Source organism: Taudactylus pleione, unplaced genomic scaffold (genome assembly GCF_031769625.1).
Source record: "Taudactylus pleione unplaced genomic scaffold, aTauple2 ptg000578l, whole genome shotgun sequence".
NCBI classification, from domain to species: domain Eukaryota; kingdom Metazoa; phylum Chordata; class Amphibia; order Anura; family Myobatrachidae; genus Taudactylus; species Taudactylus pleione.
The window spans coordinates 1920214-1938937 of record NW_028284980.1 but is presented as its reverse complement, the minus strand read 5'-3'; the positions used below and the strand labels follow the sequence as shown (position 1 = coordinate 1938937).

The 18724-nt window shown below is 44.2% G+C and overlaps 1 protein-coding gene across 1 annotated transcript in view; it reads left to right on the top strand.

Annotated features, from left to right (window-relative positions):
- Nucleotides 1-6371: 6371 nt before the first annotated feature.
- Nucleotides 6372-18724, top strand: part of LOC148481518 (pregnancy-specific glycoprotein 22-like) — a 607768-nt gene continuing 595415 nt past the window's right edge. Inside the window, exons 1-2 of the mRNA XM_088453301.1 lie at nucleotides 6372-6453; nucleotides 11743-12099. Of these exons, the coding sequence (XP_088309427.1) occupies nucleotides 6372-6453; nucleotides 11743-12099 (439 nt within the window). The remainder of the gene's footprint in view (nucleotides 6454-11742; nucleotides 12100-18724) is intronic.

Sequence of the window (18724 nt, the reverse complement as noted above, 5' to 3'; positions counted from 1 at the left end):
AAGCCGCATTGGAAACTTGTGATTGTAAACTGAGAGATAATAGGTGAGCTGGGGCATCTAGAAATTTCTTCCGTAGGTAAGTGAGAGTATCTAGACTGTCTTTCACCAAATTAAATCTTTATTGAAAAACTTAGGGTTCTCCCAGGATGAGGACCAAGTGATTGGTAGAGATGTTAAATGATTTGCTGCTGTTGGAAGCGCCTCTTGGGTCGGCGCGGCATATTATGCATATCAAGTACGGTGCCAATGCAACTAGGTATTGTGATTTATGGTTTAATATGACTAGGAAGAGTGTTAAACTGTTTCCTAGAATTAGTAGTTTTGATAAGGATGTATTAGATAATGTCCAGGAACACATCAGTCTGATGCGCTCCCGAGAGAAAAAGGTAAAATATTATGAATGTTTAAAGTTGTGGCAGCATGAAGGGGATGCGTGGCTTAAAAATGCGCAAGCGACGCAAACTAGCGTTGCAAGCGCATTGCCAGAAAATACATCCGCGACGCTAAATTGCAATACGGGTGAGCCGCAAAATGGCGCGCACGTGCGGCAAGGTAGCGTTGTGGAAGGTATTGCCAGCAGTTCACGCACACCACCTCCACCTTATGTGGATGGAGGTGCAAGTGCAGTTATCAAAAATACCCATAAAAATGTAACAAGCAATTTGTACCCTCTCTTAAGCAACCATAAAGAAAATGTTCATGATGTTGATGATGAGCCTATTGTAATGTCTGCCATTTCCCATGCTGTACAGATGATAGATGCTGCATCACCACAATCATGAGTGGTGCCGTCATCTCCATCAGTAACAGTAAGGGAAGTGTTAACACCCTCTGCACCCGTAGAGGAAGTTGTTCATACCATACGTAGCAGCAGCAGATTAAACCCCCAGCCAGGTAACAAGGTCAAAGCTAGCAGCGCTGCCGGTCTGCATCCCATTCGGACAATAACTGTTCCAAACGGAAATGCAGATGCGAACGGTGTAGTGCCCACGAGGGAAGTGGTGATGCATTGTCCTTGGACAAGAGCAGTACTAAATTCCATCATAAATGATTTCCACAATCCCAAAAAGGAACTAGCCAAATGTCAAAGATTTTTGAGTAATTTGGGTAGTTCTCATGAGCCAACTAATAAAGATTGGCGTGTGGTGTTAAGGGCCTGTCTACCACGTAATACCGACGTGACAAAATTTGTCACGGATTGTGTATTGGATGGTGACGTTCCCTTAACAGACCAAGTAAACCAAGATAATATTTCCCGCATCATAACTCAATTGGGTACATATTTTCCAGTAGTAGTTAACTGGAACAAAATTTTCACTATAAAGCAAAAGGAGAGTGAATCTGCAGAAGATTATTGCGACCGGGCTCTGCAGGCTATCACCCAGTACACTGGGTTAGAGGATATTAAAGATAGCACTCACCACAGGGGAATGATTGTCACTATACTCATGGATGGTCTTAAAGAAAATCTAAAGACCCGGGTTCAGACCTCACAACCTGGGTGGAGGGGAGTCACAATAGATACCCTCATAGAATCTGCCATAGAACATGATAAAAACATCCCAAAGAAGAGAGAGACCCAGAGCGAAAAACTAATGGCTGTCAGTATCCAAGCTCTGGAAGGAATGAAGGTAACATCACAGCCAGCAGACACACCTGCACCCACACACACCTACACCTGAACAGTTACACGTCCTCACCAATCCCACACCACTGCACGCACAGCCTTATCCCACTTATCACGCATTACCACAAGTCCCATACTACCCACAAACTCCATACCCCCCACAAAATCCTTTCCTTCAATATCCTTACCCATACCCACCACCTTTCCCTCTTGCTCAAATCCCACAACAATATTTTCATCCACCCCACTCAAAAACATGTTTTAACTGCAACCAAGTGGGACACATAAGTAAGTACTGCAAAGTAAAGAACACCACACATGAACACAGGTTTCCCATGGATTCATAGGCAACCCCAGTATCTTCTCCCAGGCCTTATATGACTGTTTACAATCTTTTCAATCTGCCAATGGATCTGTTCTAATGTAAAATGTGGATGATTTATTGTTGTATTTAGGTCATGTTTAAATGATATTAAACTGTTGTGCTTTATCTCCCACCCACAGGACACAAGGTTGCTAAGGATAAACGGCAGCCATGCCAGGCTAAGGTCAAATACTTGGAATACTGTCCAACCCAGGGGTCCAGGCATTATTTAGAGCAGTAGCTATTAATAACAAGATTTAATTGCAGGAACCTGTATGCAGATACTATATCCCTACAATTATTAAAAGTGATAGGGGGACTCATTTTACAGGTGACGTTTCCCAGAACACGTGTAAGGTGATGGTAATAACACCAAGATCATTCCAGATTGTCATTTCTTTTATCTGTCCCCCCTTTGAGATACTGTTTAAACAGGCAGCCTCATGTGAAAAAAAAATGATAATGATAATGAGGTTATTGTACAGGGTCTGACTAAGATGACACAGTACAGATTCCAGTGCATGCACAGGGAAGTGTATAGGCAGTATGGGGCATTCCTGGACAGAGATCGGGAGGTAACAGAGGGGTGCCAAATCCGGCGCACGCAGAGGTAGCATGCTATGCGAGTGTTGCAGGTGAAAGCGGCTATACTCAGACATACAGCTGCTTAAATGGGAGGCCGTACACCAATGGAAAAATTACCCTGACAAAGGGCTGGTGCAAGGTGAGACCGATGGTGTGTCTAAAGATGCACCAGCCAGTAATGCAGCATTGTACGATACTGCGAGTGGGCGTCTCAGTCCTTACGTCTGCATCAGTGTCCACCTCTGAATCAGGCCATAATCTTATCATCACTGAAATAAAGTGCTAGTTTTTCTGGCACTAATTAAGAAATTATTAGCACATAAGTCCTTGGAGTAATTCAAAATTAACTCCTTGTGTTAAGTGACACTTTCAAACTGGTGGTGAAATGACGAGTGACAGACAGATGTTGTCAATGGTCCTAGTCATTACTCACATTGGGGCATATCCAATTGCAACCGTAATTTTGAAAAACACAGCAGCGATGGGTTTTACCTGCAGCCATAAGGTTTTTCCTATCCAATAGGGTGCGTGATTTTTATCAAATTCTATTTGAACACCTCCAAACCAAATCTTATTTCTAAAATCTTTATTTTTAGGAAATATTGTCAGGACGTGCCTCTAAGACACTCCCCCATGACTAATTGTGGAAAGTTTCCAATTAGCTTAATTAGTCCAACAATTCCATGTAATTACTGTTTGTCAAAACTAAAAATGGCTTCAAATAAATTACCCAAAAATCATCATTATATATATATATACATATATACAATCGAATCCTGCACTCACATCAAGAATAATTCATCGGTGGGTTGCTATCCAAGATCAAATTTTAAACTGATCCAATTAATATCCACACAATATCCAGTCTCCAAGAAGTCATTCAATATGTAATCCAAAAATGACACAATTTATTCAGCATAATTTGTCCAAACGATTGCCATATAAATAATTTGTCGACGTTTCGGTTCGAATATGAACCTTTTTCAAGACCGGCAACAAATTGCAAAAATGCACCATGTGTGTATATTTCATATTACATCTAAAAATGAAACAACAAAGATATAATCAATATAAATTGAAAACTCAAATTACCAATAGAAAAATAGAAAATACAAGACACAGTGACACAGTCTATCAGGCTCCATACAAAATCTGCACAAAAGACCAACCACATTAACACATACACGACTGGACAAGAAGATTATGTGTATATATATATCTACACATATTAGCATTCCAAAAGAAAAAGCTAGGAGTATCACAGAACTCCAAATGCTGCAACCCAAAACCCAATCAGGGCTATGTTACACAATTGTCCCAGCGAGTGTGCATCATGGATACCTATACAGTTGAATATCAATGAAGTGTGCACAATCACATAAAGAAATATATATTATATCACAAACATAAGTGATAACGATGACATTGCCACACAATCATTGATAGCCTAGAAACATTAAATAGTCAACCTTAGATACAACATCCAACTAAACAGCGAGCATATGACAAAAAGACGTGCGCTTACCAGGTTCAAATGAACACCACACTCCGCTATCTCCACTCATGGGCAACGTGGGACTCCGGTACACTAACACACACACACGTGTGTGTCCCCAACTGCTTGCAATCCCCCGGGTTGCCCAACTACGCATCCCGGCAGAAGTGGTCACAGACCAACCCCTGGTCACATGTTCCCTGTCAGGCCTGAAGTTCCCTACACTAGAGTCTGTCACCATCAGTCTGGGTGCGTTCCATAGGTTGCCATGTATACATGGTAAACGATCGGGGCATAGCGCACTCTATACTGACTAAAGTAACTCAAAGTTAATCTGCATATCTACTCACAGGGAGGGACACGGTTAACCATTCATTCTTTGGATAAAAACGAACATTTAATAGACTTAATCGCTATAGTACATTAATGTAGAGGAAGACAGATTATTGGAGCCTGAATAGACACAGTGTTAGATTCCATACATGCTGTCAATACCAAGAAGAGATAAATGGAAACTCTACACAAACGTCTACAATGGAAAAATATTAAAGCCTGAGTAAACACATTGGTATATTCCATCCTATAGTAACAATATCACAAAAACAGAGAGAAAAAAATATAAACACCACACACATCTCCTATGTGCAAAAAGAAAAAATGAAAAAAATAAAAAAAATGAAAAAAAATACAAGATCAACAATAAGAAAATCAACAATAAAAAAATATATAAAAATATATACAAAAATTAAAAATACACACTAATAGAACTTAAACAATAAACAGATACAAATAAATTAAATATATACATGTGGGTACATGCATGCCTTGATGTACACATGCATCCTCACATGTACAAATAAATATTTAAACATAAATCAAGTATAGATGTGCACAGATGTAACCGTGGTAGTAAGATAATATATTTATTCAACGTAAAATATAGAGTATATTTTAAACTAATGCAATCTACCACTGTGTCAAGACAAAAGTCCAAGGGAGGACTGAAACGTCGACTACTTATGATGGCTTTCCGTTAATAAAATCCTTTTTCTACAACTACAAGTCTGGTGAGTGCGCTCAATATGTTTCTATGCTTTTGGAGCTACTATGCCCGTTCGAGTCTGCGACCCCAGCAATGGTGATACAAAAACGTGAATGTGGACCTTTTTGCTTATATATATATATATATATATATATATATATATATACACAAGAAATAACTGTCACTCCCAGTCCAAATACTCAGAGCAAAAACAGTACAGTAAAGCACTGTTTTTTCTCTGAGTATTTGGACTGGGAATGCCACTTATCTCTTGTATATATATGTGGAGGGATACCACACCCCAAGGTGAGCACCCCAGCAAGCATTTGGAAGGCTCTGCAACAAAGTGAGTGCCAGTATTTTTTATGTTTTATATAAATTTGTGTTTTCATTTGAATCTAACCTAAAATGTTTTTTTAGAATTTTTTACATATTAATTTTTTTATTGACCTAAAATTACCCCGAAATCACTTTTTTTTAGAATTTTTATTTGTTTTATGCGCACAAAATTAAACAAGAAAATGTTTGACAAGAAAAAGTTTGTTTTTTATATTTTATTTTATTTTTGGGGGTGACAGACATTTTTTCTAATTTTTGCATGGGTATGTTTTCATAAAAATATTTGCACCCGATTTTTTAAAATTGAATACCGCAGGAATTGGGAGTGCACATACCCTAGGTGAAAAAATGGGCACGACATTAGTTTTCTCTGTCGCAAAAATTGCACTCTCAAATCGATATTACAAATTCAGTGATCAAGTATGAACATTTTAAGGCACTTACAAACCAGACAACATTCCAGGGCTGTAGCTGTGTTACAATGTTGGAGTAGCTATCTCCACTCTTCTGAAATCAGCATTTCTTTGCCATTTTTAATTTAAAACCCCCATCCACCTCTGATTACTCACTGTAGTGATCTGTACCTTCCATTTCTTCACATAAACTTTTACAGAAGAAAGTGGAGAAGGTGGCTTCTGGAGAGTGAATACTGAAGACTCAGAAAACATCTCCAGTGTTAAACTGTATGAGGGAACTCAACCTTCTCCATCTAATGAGATTGAAATTATATTTGCACTGCCCTGTATATACTATTCATTGATCTGGAAAGCTATCTCAGCAGGGCAGGCGTGGAGGAAGAGTAGAACTATAGATCACAGTACGCAATGGGATCAGAGATCTTGGGCCAGAGTGCATGGGAAAGTTGGAATTGGAAAATAAAATATAAAGCCTCTCTCTTAGGAGAGGCAGGAAATTCAGCATGACAGTTCACACAGCAGTGGTTCAAGTAAAGACTGAACTTAAATTAAGTATCATTACTAGAATTAAGATATTAGATGGAGGCAAGTGAGATTAGAGTGGTGATGGGACAGTTGACAGTTGGTGAATGATTATTGGACGTATCGGGGGTTGGCTAGTGAAACCCATGCTCTCGCAAGCACTTTGTGGGCCTCTTTTGGTCAGGGACTGTTTGTGGGCATCTCTGTACAAATCCCAGGCACATCTGCATGGTGGATTGGTGGTCCATAAGTACAATTAGTTCTCCATCTTTGGTATTAATATAGTTGTCATAACCCCTATTCCAGTTATCGTGATACATCACTGAAATGGTTTCCCAGCGCAGATACAGTCAGGTGCATAAATATTGGGACATTGACAGAATTTTCATATTTTGGCCTCTATTCACCACCACAATGGCTTTGAAATGAAACAAACAAGATGTGCTTTAACTGCAGACTTTCAGATTTAATTGAGGGTAATTACATCCAAATCAGGTGAACGGTGTAGGAATGACAACGGTTTCTATATGTGCCTCCCACTTTTTAAGGGGCCAAAAGTAATGGGACTATCAACTCAAAAGCTATTTCATGGACAGGTGTGGGCTATTCCCTTGTTATTTCATTATCAGTTAAGCAGGTAAAAGGTCTGGAGTTGATTCTAGGTGTGACATTTGCATTTGGAATCAGTTGCTGTCGACTCTCAATATGAGATCCAAAGAGCTGACACTATCAGTGAAGCAAGCCATCATTAGGCTGAAAAATTAAAACAAACCCATCAGAGAGATAGCAAAAACATTAGGTGTGGCCAAATCAACTGTTTGGAACATTCTTAAAAAGAAAGAACGCACCGGGAAATAATTCTTCTGTCATCCACCACAGTTGTTTTCCGTGGTCTTCCGGGTCTTTTGGTGTTGCTGAGCTCTCCGGTGCTAAGGGGTGTGCAGGTGCACAACCTATATGCATGCCAACAGTTAAAGACACATATATACACAGACACATATATACAGCTACACAAAAAGTTTCACAAACACACACACATATATATATTTATATATTTTTTTTTACACCGACACTATTGTACAGACACATATATACAGCTGCACAGACATATCTGCACACACACACATTTATATATATCAGCCATAACCTTACAGGTGAATAACATTAATTATCTTGTTACAATGGTACCTGTCAATGGGTGGAGTATATTAGGCAACAAGTGAGCCGTCAGTTCTTGAAGTTGATGGGGTTTATTTACAAAGTGTCTGGTTGTAAATCCGGGTGTTTCTGATCATATTTATGACTATGCCCAATATTTAAAAGGGCAATGCTTTTAGTAGCCGTGTCTTGCTAGGAAAAGCATCACCCTTTTACATATCGGGCATAAAAATGATCAGAATAGACCCCGAACTTTGAAGTAGGAAAAATGGACAAGCGTTAGAATCTCAGTAACTTTGACAAGCGTCAAATTGTGATGTTTAGACGACTAGGTCAGAGCATTTCTAAAACGGCAGCTCTTCCAGTATGCAGTGCTTAGAACTTACCAGAAGTGGTCCAAGGAAGGACAGACAGTAAACCAGCAACATGGTCATATGCGCCAAGGCTTATTAATGCGCATGTGGGATGAAGGCTAGCCTGTCTGGTCCTATCACACAGAAAAGCTACTGTAGCACAAATTGAGCAGGGGACCAGAATCAGAAGCTGTGCTGGCTTTTTCACAGAACACATGAAATTGCCATTGAGGCCAAAAGCAGGGAAGAAATGAGGAGATAGTGTCGGTCCCAGCTAATAAGACCTGTGGCAGTCGTAGGCATCATCGAAAAAAGGAGTCTGTTTCAGAGAAATCCCTCATTTGTTTGATAGGCGGCCTCAACAGTGGCCTCCTTAGGTGACGACACCTGTGGTAGCTCTCTACAGCTGCCTAGTGGTAGCGCCGCTGCTGCATCCAAGGATGCTAACAGCATCCATCTCTGAATCAGGACCAGAGTACACCCCTGCAACATGCCCGCAAAACTCCCATACAGGGGCCTGTGTGCAGCCTTATGGGCCCTCTCCTCTTCAGCAGAGCAGTAGACTGTGGCTTTGTGCCTGAGTCTACTGCACATGCGCAGGTCTCCGGGAACATGGCGTCCGTGACTTATTTCTGGGGACATCTTTACTGAATATGTGCAAATCACTGGGAAAATGTCCACAGCGTCATTTTCCTGGTGATTAAATTCTATAGAACTGGTCAACGTGGTACTCCTCTGGAGAGGTAAATATAATTTTTATATGAGTGCAAGATGTTCAGTGTGGGCCCCCCTGCACCCCGGGGCCTGTGTGCAGCGCACACCCTGCATCCATTATAGATACGCCAATGCTCCCATAACATGCCTATCAGATGGAAGATCTTTGTGCATCTGCATAGCCACCTCCCAGTCACCGCCCAGGAACACCTATCATTTTCCAGAGTCCATGCATCTCAATTTATTCTGCATCTCTGTGCACACTGCACAGAGGGCCTGATTCAGACCCGCTCACGAGCGCAGGACGCTCGCAAGCGGGTCGATTGTGCCCTACTGCGCATGCGCACGACGGAGGGAGCTCCATCGTGCGCATGCGCGAGACCCGGCGAGCGATGGGCTTCCCATGGGAACGCCTACCGTCTGAAGCCGGCCCCACTGACATCATTAGTGATGTCAGTGGGAGTGATTTTGGCTCTGATAGAACCAAAATCACTCCAGGGCTTGCGGCAGCGAGACCCTACTGCAGGGTCTCCGTAGCAAGCCCGATGGTTGCGATGGTCAAGACCATCGCGACCATCATCATGGACGCTCGCATATGCTGTGGGTGGTCACCCACAGCTATGCAAGCGGCCAGGAGGCCGCTCCAAGTTGAGGGAGGAGGGCCCTGATTGAGAGTGAGCGCTCTGGTCAGAGCGTTCAGCTCTGAATCAGGCCCAGAGACCAAGTGACGCATACGCGGTGCAACTTTAGAGATTTAGACGGATGCACAGTCGCAAAAAAACATCAGCATTGTACCCAACTCAGCCCCTACATGTGGTTATATAGCATCAAAAATATATCACTAAAAGCAGTAGACAATCAATTACTTCTAGCCAGTCACTAGGAATTCCCTTCCCTGTATTAAACCTTTGGCATTATACAATGACACAAGGCTAATAACAACATAACTGTATAAATCACTCTGAAATGTCCTTATTTATCAACAAATGTAATCATGCAGTATTATATTATATTGTATTTGTACAAGCCTTGGTAACATCTGACTTTGTCCTATTACCCATATTTGCCTACTTTTGAAAAGTAGTTTCAGGGAGAGTACACACTATAGTAAAAAGTGCGGCGCTAGATGTCTGACACCACCCAAAAGGCGTGTCTAGATCCACCTATGGGCGTATCTGTTGCCAATTGGGTGTGTTCTGGACCAAATTAAATTACAATTACTTTATGTAAATACTTGGCATGTGATACCAAAATATTCTGTATTGCTGACATGGAGGCAAATTATGGCCCTCATTCAGAGCCATTGGCTATTTGCGGTCGTTCGTTTTCTAAAAAGGGGTGGCTATTCAAATGAACCGTTCGCACTTTGCGGACTGTTCACGCTTCTAAGTCTGAACGAGCGAGCAAAACATGCGAATGTAAATTTGAAAAATACGCCCCCTGGCCGCTCGCACCATACGTCATGTCCGCTATTTATTAGATTAATCGAGTACATCGACCAGCGTATGAACTGCTCGCTATTCTTGTGGTTGGTTTTTTCAACCACTATTTTGCGAGCAGTTCTGAGTTAAAAAAAAACAAGTGACATGGTCAATGACGCTGCTGGATTAATTATGCACTCCCTTAAAACGCCCGTTTTGACCTTTAAGCACGCCTGCGATCGGATTTCCACTCCCCGTTTTCAAGCACCTTCCCCTGTTACCACCCACATACGCCTCATTCTGTCACTCAAAATAGCAGGCATTCGCTATTTTGCGAACACATGAATTTTGACCGCACTGACTGGTTCGCGCACGCGTATAGCGATCCGTACGCATGCGCAGTTGGGCAAACATCGCTCGGAGCGAACGAGCTGCCGCTTACGAGTGGCTCTGAATTAGGCCCTATGTCAGTACATTCCCATAGACACGGGCATAAGAGGGCCTTGCAAAAGGAAATGTGGACAAAATAAGAATCTGTTCCCCCACAACGATTCTAATTAAAATTCTTCAATAGATGACCACACAAATATAATAACACATCTTACTATATGCTGACACCCTAGCCCCCCCACTGACATTAATATGTCTCTTCTCTGCCACACTGACATTACTAGATCTCCCCCTACCACATTAACATTATCAGATCCCCCACACACACATAAACATTCACATTAATAGATTCCACCACCCACAAACATGCACACACACACACATTCCCCTCACCTCACCTCTCCTGCAGCACTGACACTGACCACAACAGATATAAAGGAGATTTTTTTGGCTCAACCTCTGAATTGTGAAACACTCACACACAGCTCCTCGGGCTCAGACAGCTCAGCATCAGCTCCTCCTCCATGTGTCCTCCTCGGGCTCAGACAGCTCAGCATCAGCTCCTCCTCCATGTGTCCTCCTCGGGCTCAGACAGCTCAGCATCAGCTCCTCCTCCATGTGTCCTCCTCGGGCTCAGACAGCTCAGCATCAGCTCCTCCTCCATGTGTTCTCCTCGGCTCAGACAGCTCAGCATCAGCTCCTCCTCCATGTGTTCTCCTCGGGCTCAGACAGCTCAGCATCAGCTCCTCCTCCATGTGTCCTCCTCGGGCTCAGACAGCTCAGCATCAGCTCCTCCTCCATGTGTCCTCCTCGGGCTCAGACAGCTCAGCATCAGCTCCTCATCCATGTGTCCTCCTCGGGCTCAGACAGCTCAGCATCAGCTCCTCCTCCATGTGTCCTCCTCGGGCTCAGACAGCTCAGCATCAGCTCCTCCTCCATGTGTCCTCCTCGGGCTCAGACAGCTCAGCATCAGCTCCTCCTCCATGTGTCCTCCTCGGGAATGGCTGGGCAGAGAATGCTGGGCGCATCAGTCTCTCCCAGTAGTCTGTGTGAACTTTGGCTGGTGAGTCAGCTGCTCTGTGCAGGGGTGGACCCAGGAGGGATCTCTCTGTAGTAAACGGACTCCCTGACCCTGCGTCTACATCTGGACTCGCGCATGCGCAGTCCGGACTTTCTGCAGCGCTGTGAGGAAAGCGGGGGATTACATCTAGTTTGCGGGGTAGCGGGAGCTCCCACCTCAATTCGGGAGGCTCCCGCGGAATTTGGGAGGGTAGGCAAGCATTCTATTACCTGATATATGTTTGTTTCTCTTTCAGCTCTCCTCAGTCTGTGGATGGATTTGACTAGTGGGATGATTAATATTCAGCTGATCCCTCAGTATCCAGTGATCCAGGAATCTGTCACCCTGAGTGTTACTGAGATCACTGGGAGTATTGTGTCTGTCACTTGGTATAAAGGACTAAACACCAGTGCTGGGGATCAAATCCTCACATATATTCCTGATGTTACTCCCTCACTAATTCCTGGGCCTCAGTACTTCCCTCGGGCCAGGCCTTTACCTAATGGCTCATTACTGATCTCAGATCTCCATATAACAGACAGCGGTGATTACACAGTGCAAATACAGACAGAGAAACCACAAGAACAAGCCTCTGTGACCCTGTCTATGGTGAGTAACGTGTAGTCACTGTGCCAGGCAGATGTGTGATGAATAATCAGAGCCGTAACTAGACTTTTTGGTGCCCTGTGCCAGAAAGAGCATTGGTGCCCCCCTCATTTTTCAAAGGGACAAAATGCACCCAAAAAAGGGCCATGGCTTCATGGGGAAGGGCAAGGGAAGAGATAGGAAAGGCCAGGAGATGCTGGGGATGAAATAAGAGGAAGCTACAAGCAAGAATGATAATAAACAGAAATTTGACAGGCCCAAACAGCGCCCCTTGACCTGTGGTGCCCTGTGCGATGGCACCGGCCACACTACGCTAGCTATGGCCCTGTGAATAATGATTGGTGCCTTCTCTGTGTGCGGCTGCTGGGTACAGTGGTAGCTCCAGCTCTGCATATGTATATATTACATCAGCCCTTACTACTAGGCTGGAAATCATAGAGTGGGACAAGCAGGCCCAGATTAACAATTCGGCAGATGGGACTACAGCCCCAGGCTTCCACATAAAACTAGGCCAATCATAATGACAGCATGATGATCAGTCACCCAGCTGGCCACATGGTCATCCATAAATCAGAAGTAATAAAATTGTGTTTGTATTTTCTTCACAAAATTATGCAATTTTTCTGCTTATATGTATTTAGGGAGACATTGGGGCTGATAGTGAAGGAATGTACACTCCTACATGTTACTGGCCACACCCACAAAGCACTGGCCACACCTCCTCCACTTTATGGGGTCTATTTACTAAGCTTTGGAGAGAGATAAAGTGGATGGAGATAAAGTACCAGCCAATCAGCTCCTAACTGCCATTTTTCAAACACAGCCTGTGACATGGCAGTTAGGAGCTGATTGCCTGGTACTTTATCTCCATCCAAGGCTTAGTAAATAGACCCCCTAAGACTCAACTGCCACTCTTTGACCATCTGAAAGGTTGGGATGCAATCTCGGTCTGACAATGATGGGTCTTTCTCCTCATTGGTGAGAGACACTCTCGGCCTCATGCAGAATATTACTTACATATGTTCTGATAGTGTAGAATATGCTTTCTGTATTGTAAATGCGCTCCAAAAAATACATACATATACAACTATATCACCTCTAAAGTCCGTATGACTGGAGAGGTGAAACAGGTTCAGGGGTAAATGCAGAAATATGACAGTGGGGATATATATATATATATATATATATATATACACACAAAGAAATGCCCTTAACCTGCGCTCAGCTTTATTAGTATATAATAAATGGCTACAAAACGTCTAAAACAGTCCCCCTGTTAGTAGGGGCTAGAACACAATATTTTATAGAGTAGTATAGAAGATGTGCACCAAAGAAAACAAATAACGAATTGTTCACTTCAATTAAATATATTAAAAAAAGTCCAATATAAAATAAGCTTGTAATCCAATTTGCAGTATTATAAATTCTTAGAAGAGATGGATCCTACGGCCGACTTGTGCACTTTATGTATACTAAACACTTCAGTGTGGCTTTTCTCCCATACAATTGGATTTTCTTAATATGAAGAAAAACTCCTTATCTTCTTAAGGAGATAAATATCTAAAAATAAACCCTTGCACCAAGAATACACCCAAAGAAGGCCCAAAGGCCACCATTAATATAAAAATATTTATTATACATAAAATCTTTTTCAATCAACAGTATACAGCCAGAAAGAATTCGTAGTTGTATTGATATAAAATAATATCACACCTCAATATGTATAACGCCCTTATATAGGGTAGATAGCACACACCCTTATATATACATAAATATATATATGGAGATGGAAAATTGCAGCACCAAAAGAGGTAGAAACTCTTACACTGATTTATAAAAAATAATTGAATAATTGTATACACAAATTAGTGTATAGAGGCCCTGATTCAGAGCCGGACGCTCTGAAAGAGCACTCGCTCTGAATCAGGGCATTTTTTTTTTGTGCGGCCTCCTGGAAGCTCGCATAGCTGTGGGTGACCACCCACAGCTATAGCGAGCGGCCAGGATGATGGTCGCGATGGTCAAGACCATCGCGACCATCGGGCTTGCGATGAGACCGTTGTGGTAGGGTGTCGTGGCCGCAAGTCCCAGTGAGATTTCGGCTCTAACAGAGCCGGAATCTGTCCACTAACATCACTCATGATGTCAGTGGGGCCGCCCCCAAATGGCAGGCGTTCACATGGGAACGCCTCCGTTTGGGCAGCCACCCCCCGGTCCATCCACCAAAGGGGGCGAGCTGTCACTTAACACCGACAGCTCGCCCCCTTTGTTGCGAGACCCGGATCGACGGATTTCCCGTCGCTAGCCGGGTCTCGCGCATGCGGACAACGGAGCCGGCCACTATCGACCCGGTTGCGAGCGCTCAGTGCTTGCGACCGGATCTGAATCAGGCCCAGAGACCAATGGGAAAGAAAACCTGTATAGATGGTGAGCTACCTGTATACAGCACTCCCCAGCAATAAAGGTGTCGGCTCAATCAGAAGTGCAACACTGGAGATCTGTTGCTGACGGAAACATACAATAATTAAATCTGCATTTGAGCGCCCAATGTCTTGTATATTTTATGTGTATACAAAAAGGAATATTCAATTCCATGTAATAAGGTAATTATTTCAAAGTGCAATATGTGCTAATGTGCAAAAAATGTGATAAAACTCTAATAATCTTTGGTATTTTGTGTATTCGAAAATTATAGTACATTCATACCATAGAGTGCATCATGCAAAAAAAGTAGTACATAATAGACTTTTCTTAATGCTTTTAAAGTGCACCATGTTTATGTATACATTAGTAAATGCAACAATATACCCTTAAGTATCTAAAACAATGATAAAAATAATTGTTTATATCAGTGCATTGTGCAAAAAAGGTGCATACTAGAATTTCACAGCACCTATCATTTTGTGCAGCAATACTATCACCTATTAATATATATAAATATGCAAAAAATGGATACACAATTACTTTGAGCTAAAAGAGCAATTTAATAAGACAATATCTAGACATAAGAGGTGGAGTAGACAATAAGTCAACATGCATTGGACATTTTTTTTAACCACTTGCCTGGCACGGTCGTATCAGATACGACCATACCAGACTGGGCTTTCCCTGACTTGGTCGTATCTGATCTGATACAACTAGTCAGAAATGCCCTGTGGGTGGCTGTTGGAGGAGAATGTTCCTGCAGCCACCAGCCCCAGAGGGACCTCCACGGTCCCTCTGCAACTACATTTTCTAATCGTTTCTGCTGATCACTGCTGGGCACAGGGATCAGCCAGCCCGGCGCCTGCTCCCCTCTACGCACACACCCGGTGCTGCTCCTGGCAGATGCCGGGTTAGTGAACTAAATGGAGCCTCTGCTCCTATGTAAGCCCCGTGCAGCCTCTGCCTGCTCCCTCCCAGCCACTCGCTCCCCTCTTCACTGATCAGCTCGGCGCTGCTCCTTGCAGATGCCGGGCTGTTGCTATGAAAGGAGCCTGTGCTCCTGTGGTAATGAATATATAGCCGCTGGCCCCCTGATTAGACCTGGCGCTGCTCCACGCAGACGCCGGGTTATAAGACTGAATGGAGCCTGTGCTCCTGTGTAACCCCAGCGTGGCTACTCGCAGATGCCGGGGTAATGAACACATACACAGCTGCTGCCCCCCCCTGGTTTAGACCTGGCGCTGCTCCTCACAGACGCCGGGTTATTAGAATGAATGAAGCCTGTGCTCCTGTGTAACCATGATGCTGCACTGCCGGGGAAATTCAGTGACTGGAAACTCTGGGCCTGATTCAGACCCGCTCGCGAGCGCTGAGCGCTCGCAAGCGGGTCGATGTTGGCCCAGTGCGCAGGCGCACGAGGGAGCCGGCTCAGTCGTGCGCATGCGCGAGACCCGGATAGCGACGGCCAAGGTAGGCGTTCCCATGGGAACGCCTACCATCTGGGGCCGGCCCCACTGACATCACAAGTGATGTCAGTGGGAGTGCTCTCGGCTCTGATAGAGCCGAAAGCACTCCAGGGCTTACGGCAACGAGACCCTACCACAAGGGTCTCATCGCAAGCCGATGGTCGCAATGGTCTTGACCATCGCGACCATCTATTTGGCCACTCGCATAAGCTGTGGGTGGTCACCCACAGCTATGCGAGCAGCCAGGAGGCAGCTCTAAAAAAGAGAAGGACGGCCATTGGCAGGTTACAGTGATTTATCCCCGATCCATCCCTTCTCCCCTGCTTACAGAATATTTGGTGCTCTTGAAGTGTGCTGCTCATTCCTGACTGACACAGATCATATGCTGGCCCCTGAAGTGTGTACTGCTCATCCTTGACCCACACAGATCATACTGTATGATGGCCCCTGAAGTATGCCCAATTCATACCTACACACACTTCTCCTCCTTCTTCTCTTCCAAACAACAGGGGTGGGCAATCCTAAGGATTGTTCACTCCTACCTCTCCATATCTTCCCAGCAACAGGGGTGGACAAACCTATGAGGATTATTCACCTCATGATATTGGTGACATAGGGCCTGATTCAGACCCACTCGCAAGCGGCTGTCCGCTCACAAGTGGGTCGATGTTGTGCACTGTGCATGCGCACGACGGCGGGAGCTCCGTCGTGCGCATGCGCCAGACGCGACGAGCGAAGGAAAGTCCTTAGCTCGTTGTGTCTGATCAAACGGGGCGTGCTGTCGATGTTGATTGACAGCACGCCCCCTTTGGTGGGCGTGCCTCCTGACGGGGGCGTTCCCAAAGGAACGCCTACCGTCAGAAGCCGGCCCACTGACATCACTAGTGATGTCAGTGGAAGTGATTTTGGCTCTGATAGAGCCAAAATCACTCCGGGCCTTGCGGTTGAAAACCTCAACCGCAGGCTCCGGCTCGCAGTTTCGATGGTCGCGATGGTCACGACCATTGCGGCCATCAAACTGCACACTCGTATAGGCTGTGGGTGGTGACCCACAGCTATACGAGCGTCCAGGAGGACGCTCCATAATTATGGAGGGCGGCCCTCATTCAGAGCGTGCGCTCTGCTCAGAGCGTACGGCTCTGAATGAGGGCCATATTGTTGAGAGTCCTGTGATAGTGTAGCTGAGGAGAGAGAGAGATAGACATCAGTGATTGAGATAAGGATACAATTGTTAGATATTACAGTGACTGACACAATTATAAAAAAGTTATAAAAACTGTGATCATCAAAGTACGGTGAAAACCATTATCCATGTATCATCTACAATAAGAGTGCAGCGATGTCCACCAGTGATACAGATTCTGATTCTGGAAGTGACATGTATTCCAGTGATGAAGAATAACTACTTTTGGATGCCACTCACGAAGAGCAAGATCAAGAGGAGGGGCGCCAATTTTGCGCTCTAGACGCGCAAAACTGTGCTCCAGCGCCACCACAATTTCCCTTCATGGGTGAACACCAAGTGACAATAGAAAGTGGAATTCTGGGATATTTCAAATTGTTTTTTGACCTACACTTGGTCGAATTGATTACTGTGGAAACAAATCGGTATGCTGAACGGTGCAACACCACGCCAGTTTTCAAGAAGCAATGATTGGGTCCCAACAAGGGCTGCAGAAATACTGGTATTCTTATCTCTGCTAGTGCTGCAAGGCTTGATACAAAAACCTCTGCTGGAGTGGTACTGGTCTAAGAGGAATGCCCTGGCGACACCATTTTTTGCATCAATAATGTCCCACAGATGGTTTATCTTACTGAAAAAATTCCTACATTTTGTAGATAATCAGGCTGAAGAAAAAGCCCATCCCAACCCCAAACACCAGAAAATATGGCTTGTTTAGTCCTACTTGTCCAAGAGGTTTTCTGAACTACTGACCCCAGAACGAGACTGTCAGGACTTTAACTATTTCAGTACATAAAGACAAACTACACTTGCCGAAAGTTCCACTGTGGTCGTTGGAGGATCTATCCTTGTTACTGGCGCTCATCACATCCAGTGTACAGAGTGTTAAAGTGATCATCTGTTTCTTAGGTGTCGTCAGGTTGTTGGATTCCTTGATTGCTTATTATTCCAAACCTGATTCTATTTGGGTCACATGTTCTGAACTTCCTATGGATCACAGACCTCTAGTATAAACCCCTGTTACTAACTATGCCTCATATGCCTCAACTATGTCTGTGCAACGTTACTTTCAGGTCTTCCTTAAACTCTGCCAGATCCCCGCTGTGCCTGGTGTATGCTGTGGACCTCGCTACATTCCTGCTCGTGTTCCGGTTCAAGTTCTGATACATGTTATCAGCTGCACTACAGAGCTCAGCATTGCCATTGTTTTTCCGTTGTTATCCTGCTCTATTACTGCTATTCCATTCTACGCTACACTATTTGGTTTACTTGTTATTATTGACTCATACGGACACTGGGGTTACTTCTTCTACAGTTGTCAACTGCACTGTTACAGTCTATCCTACCAGGACCGCATTATGCCTCAGGGCTCAACCCCACTCCGGACCTTCATTACCCCGCAGGGCTCAACCCTGCTCCGGACCTTCATCCTGCCGCAGGGCTCAACCCTGCTCCAGGCCTTCATCACATCGCAGGACTCAACCATGTTCCGGACCCTCATCACATCTCAGGGCTCAACCCTGTTCCGGACCCTCGTCACATCTCAGGGCTCAACCCAG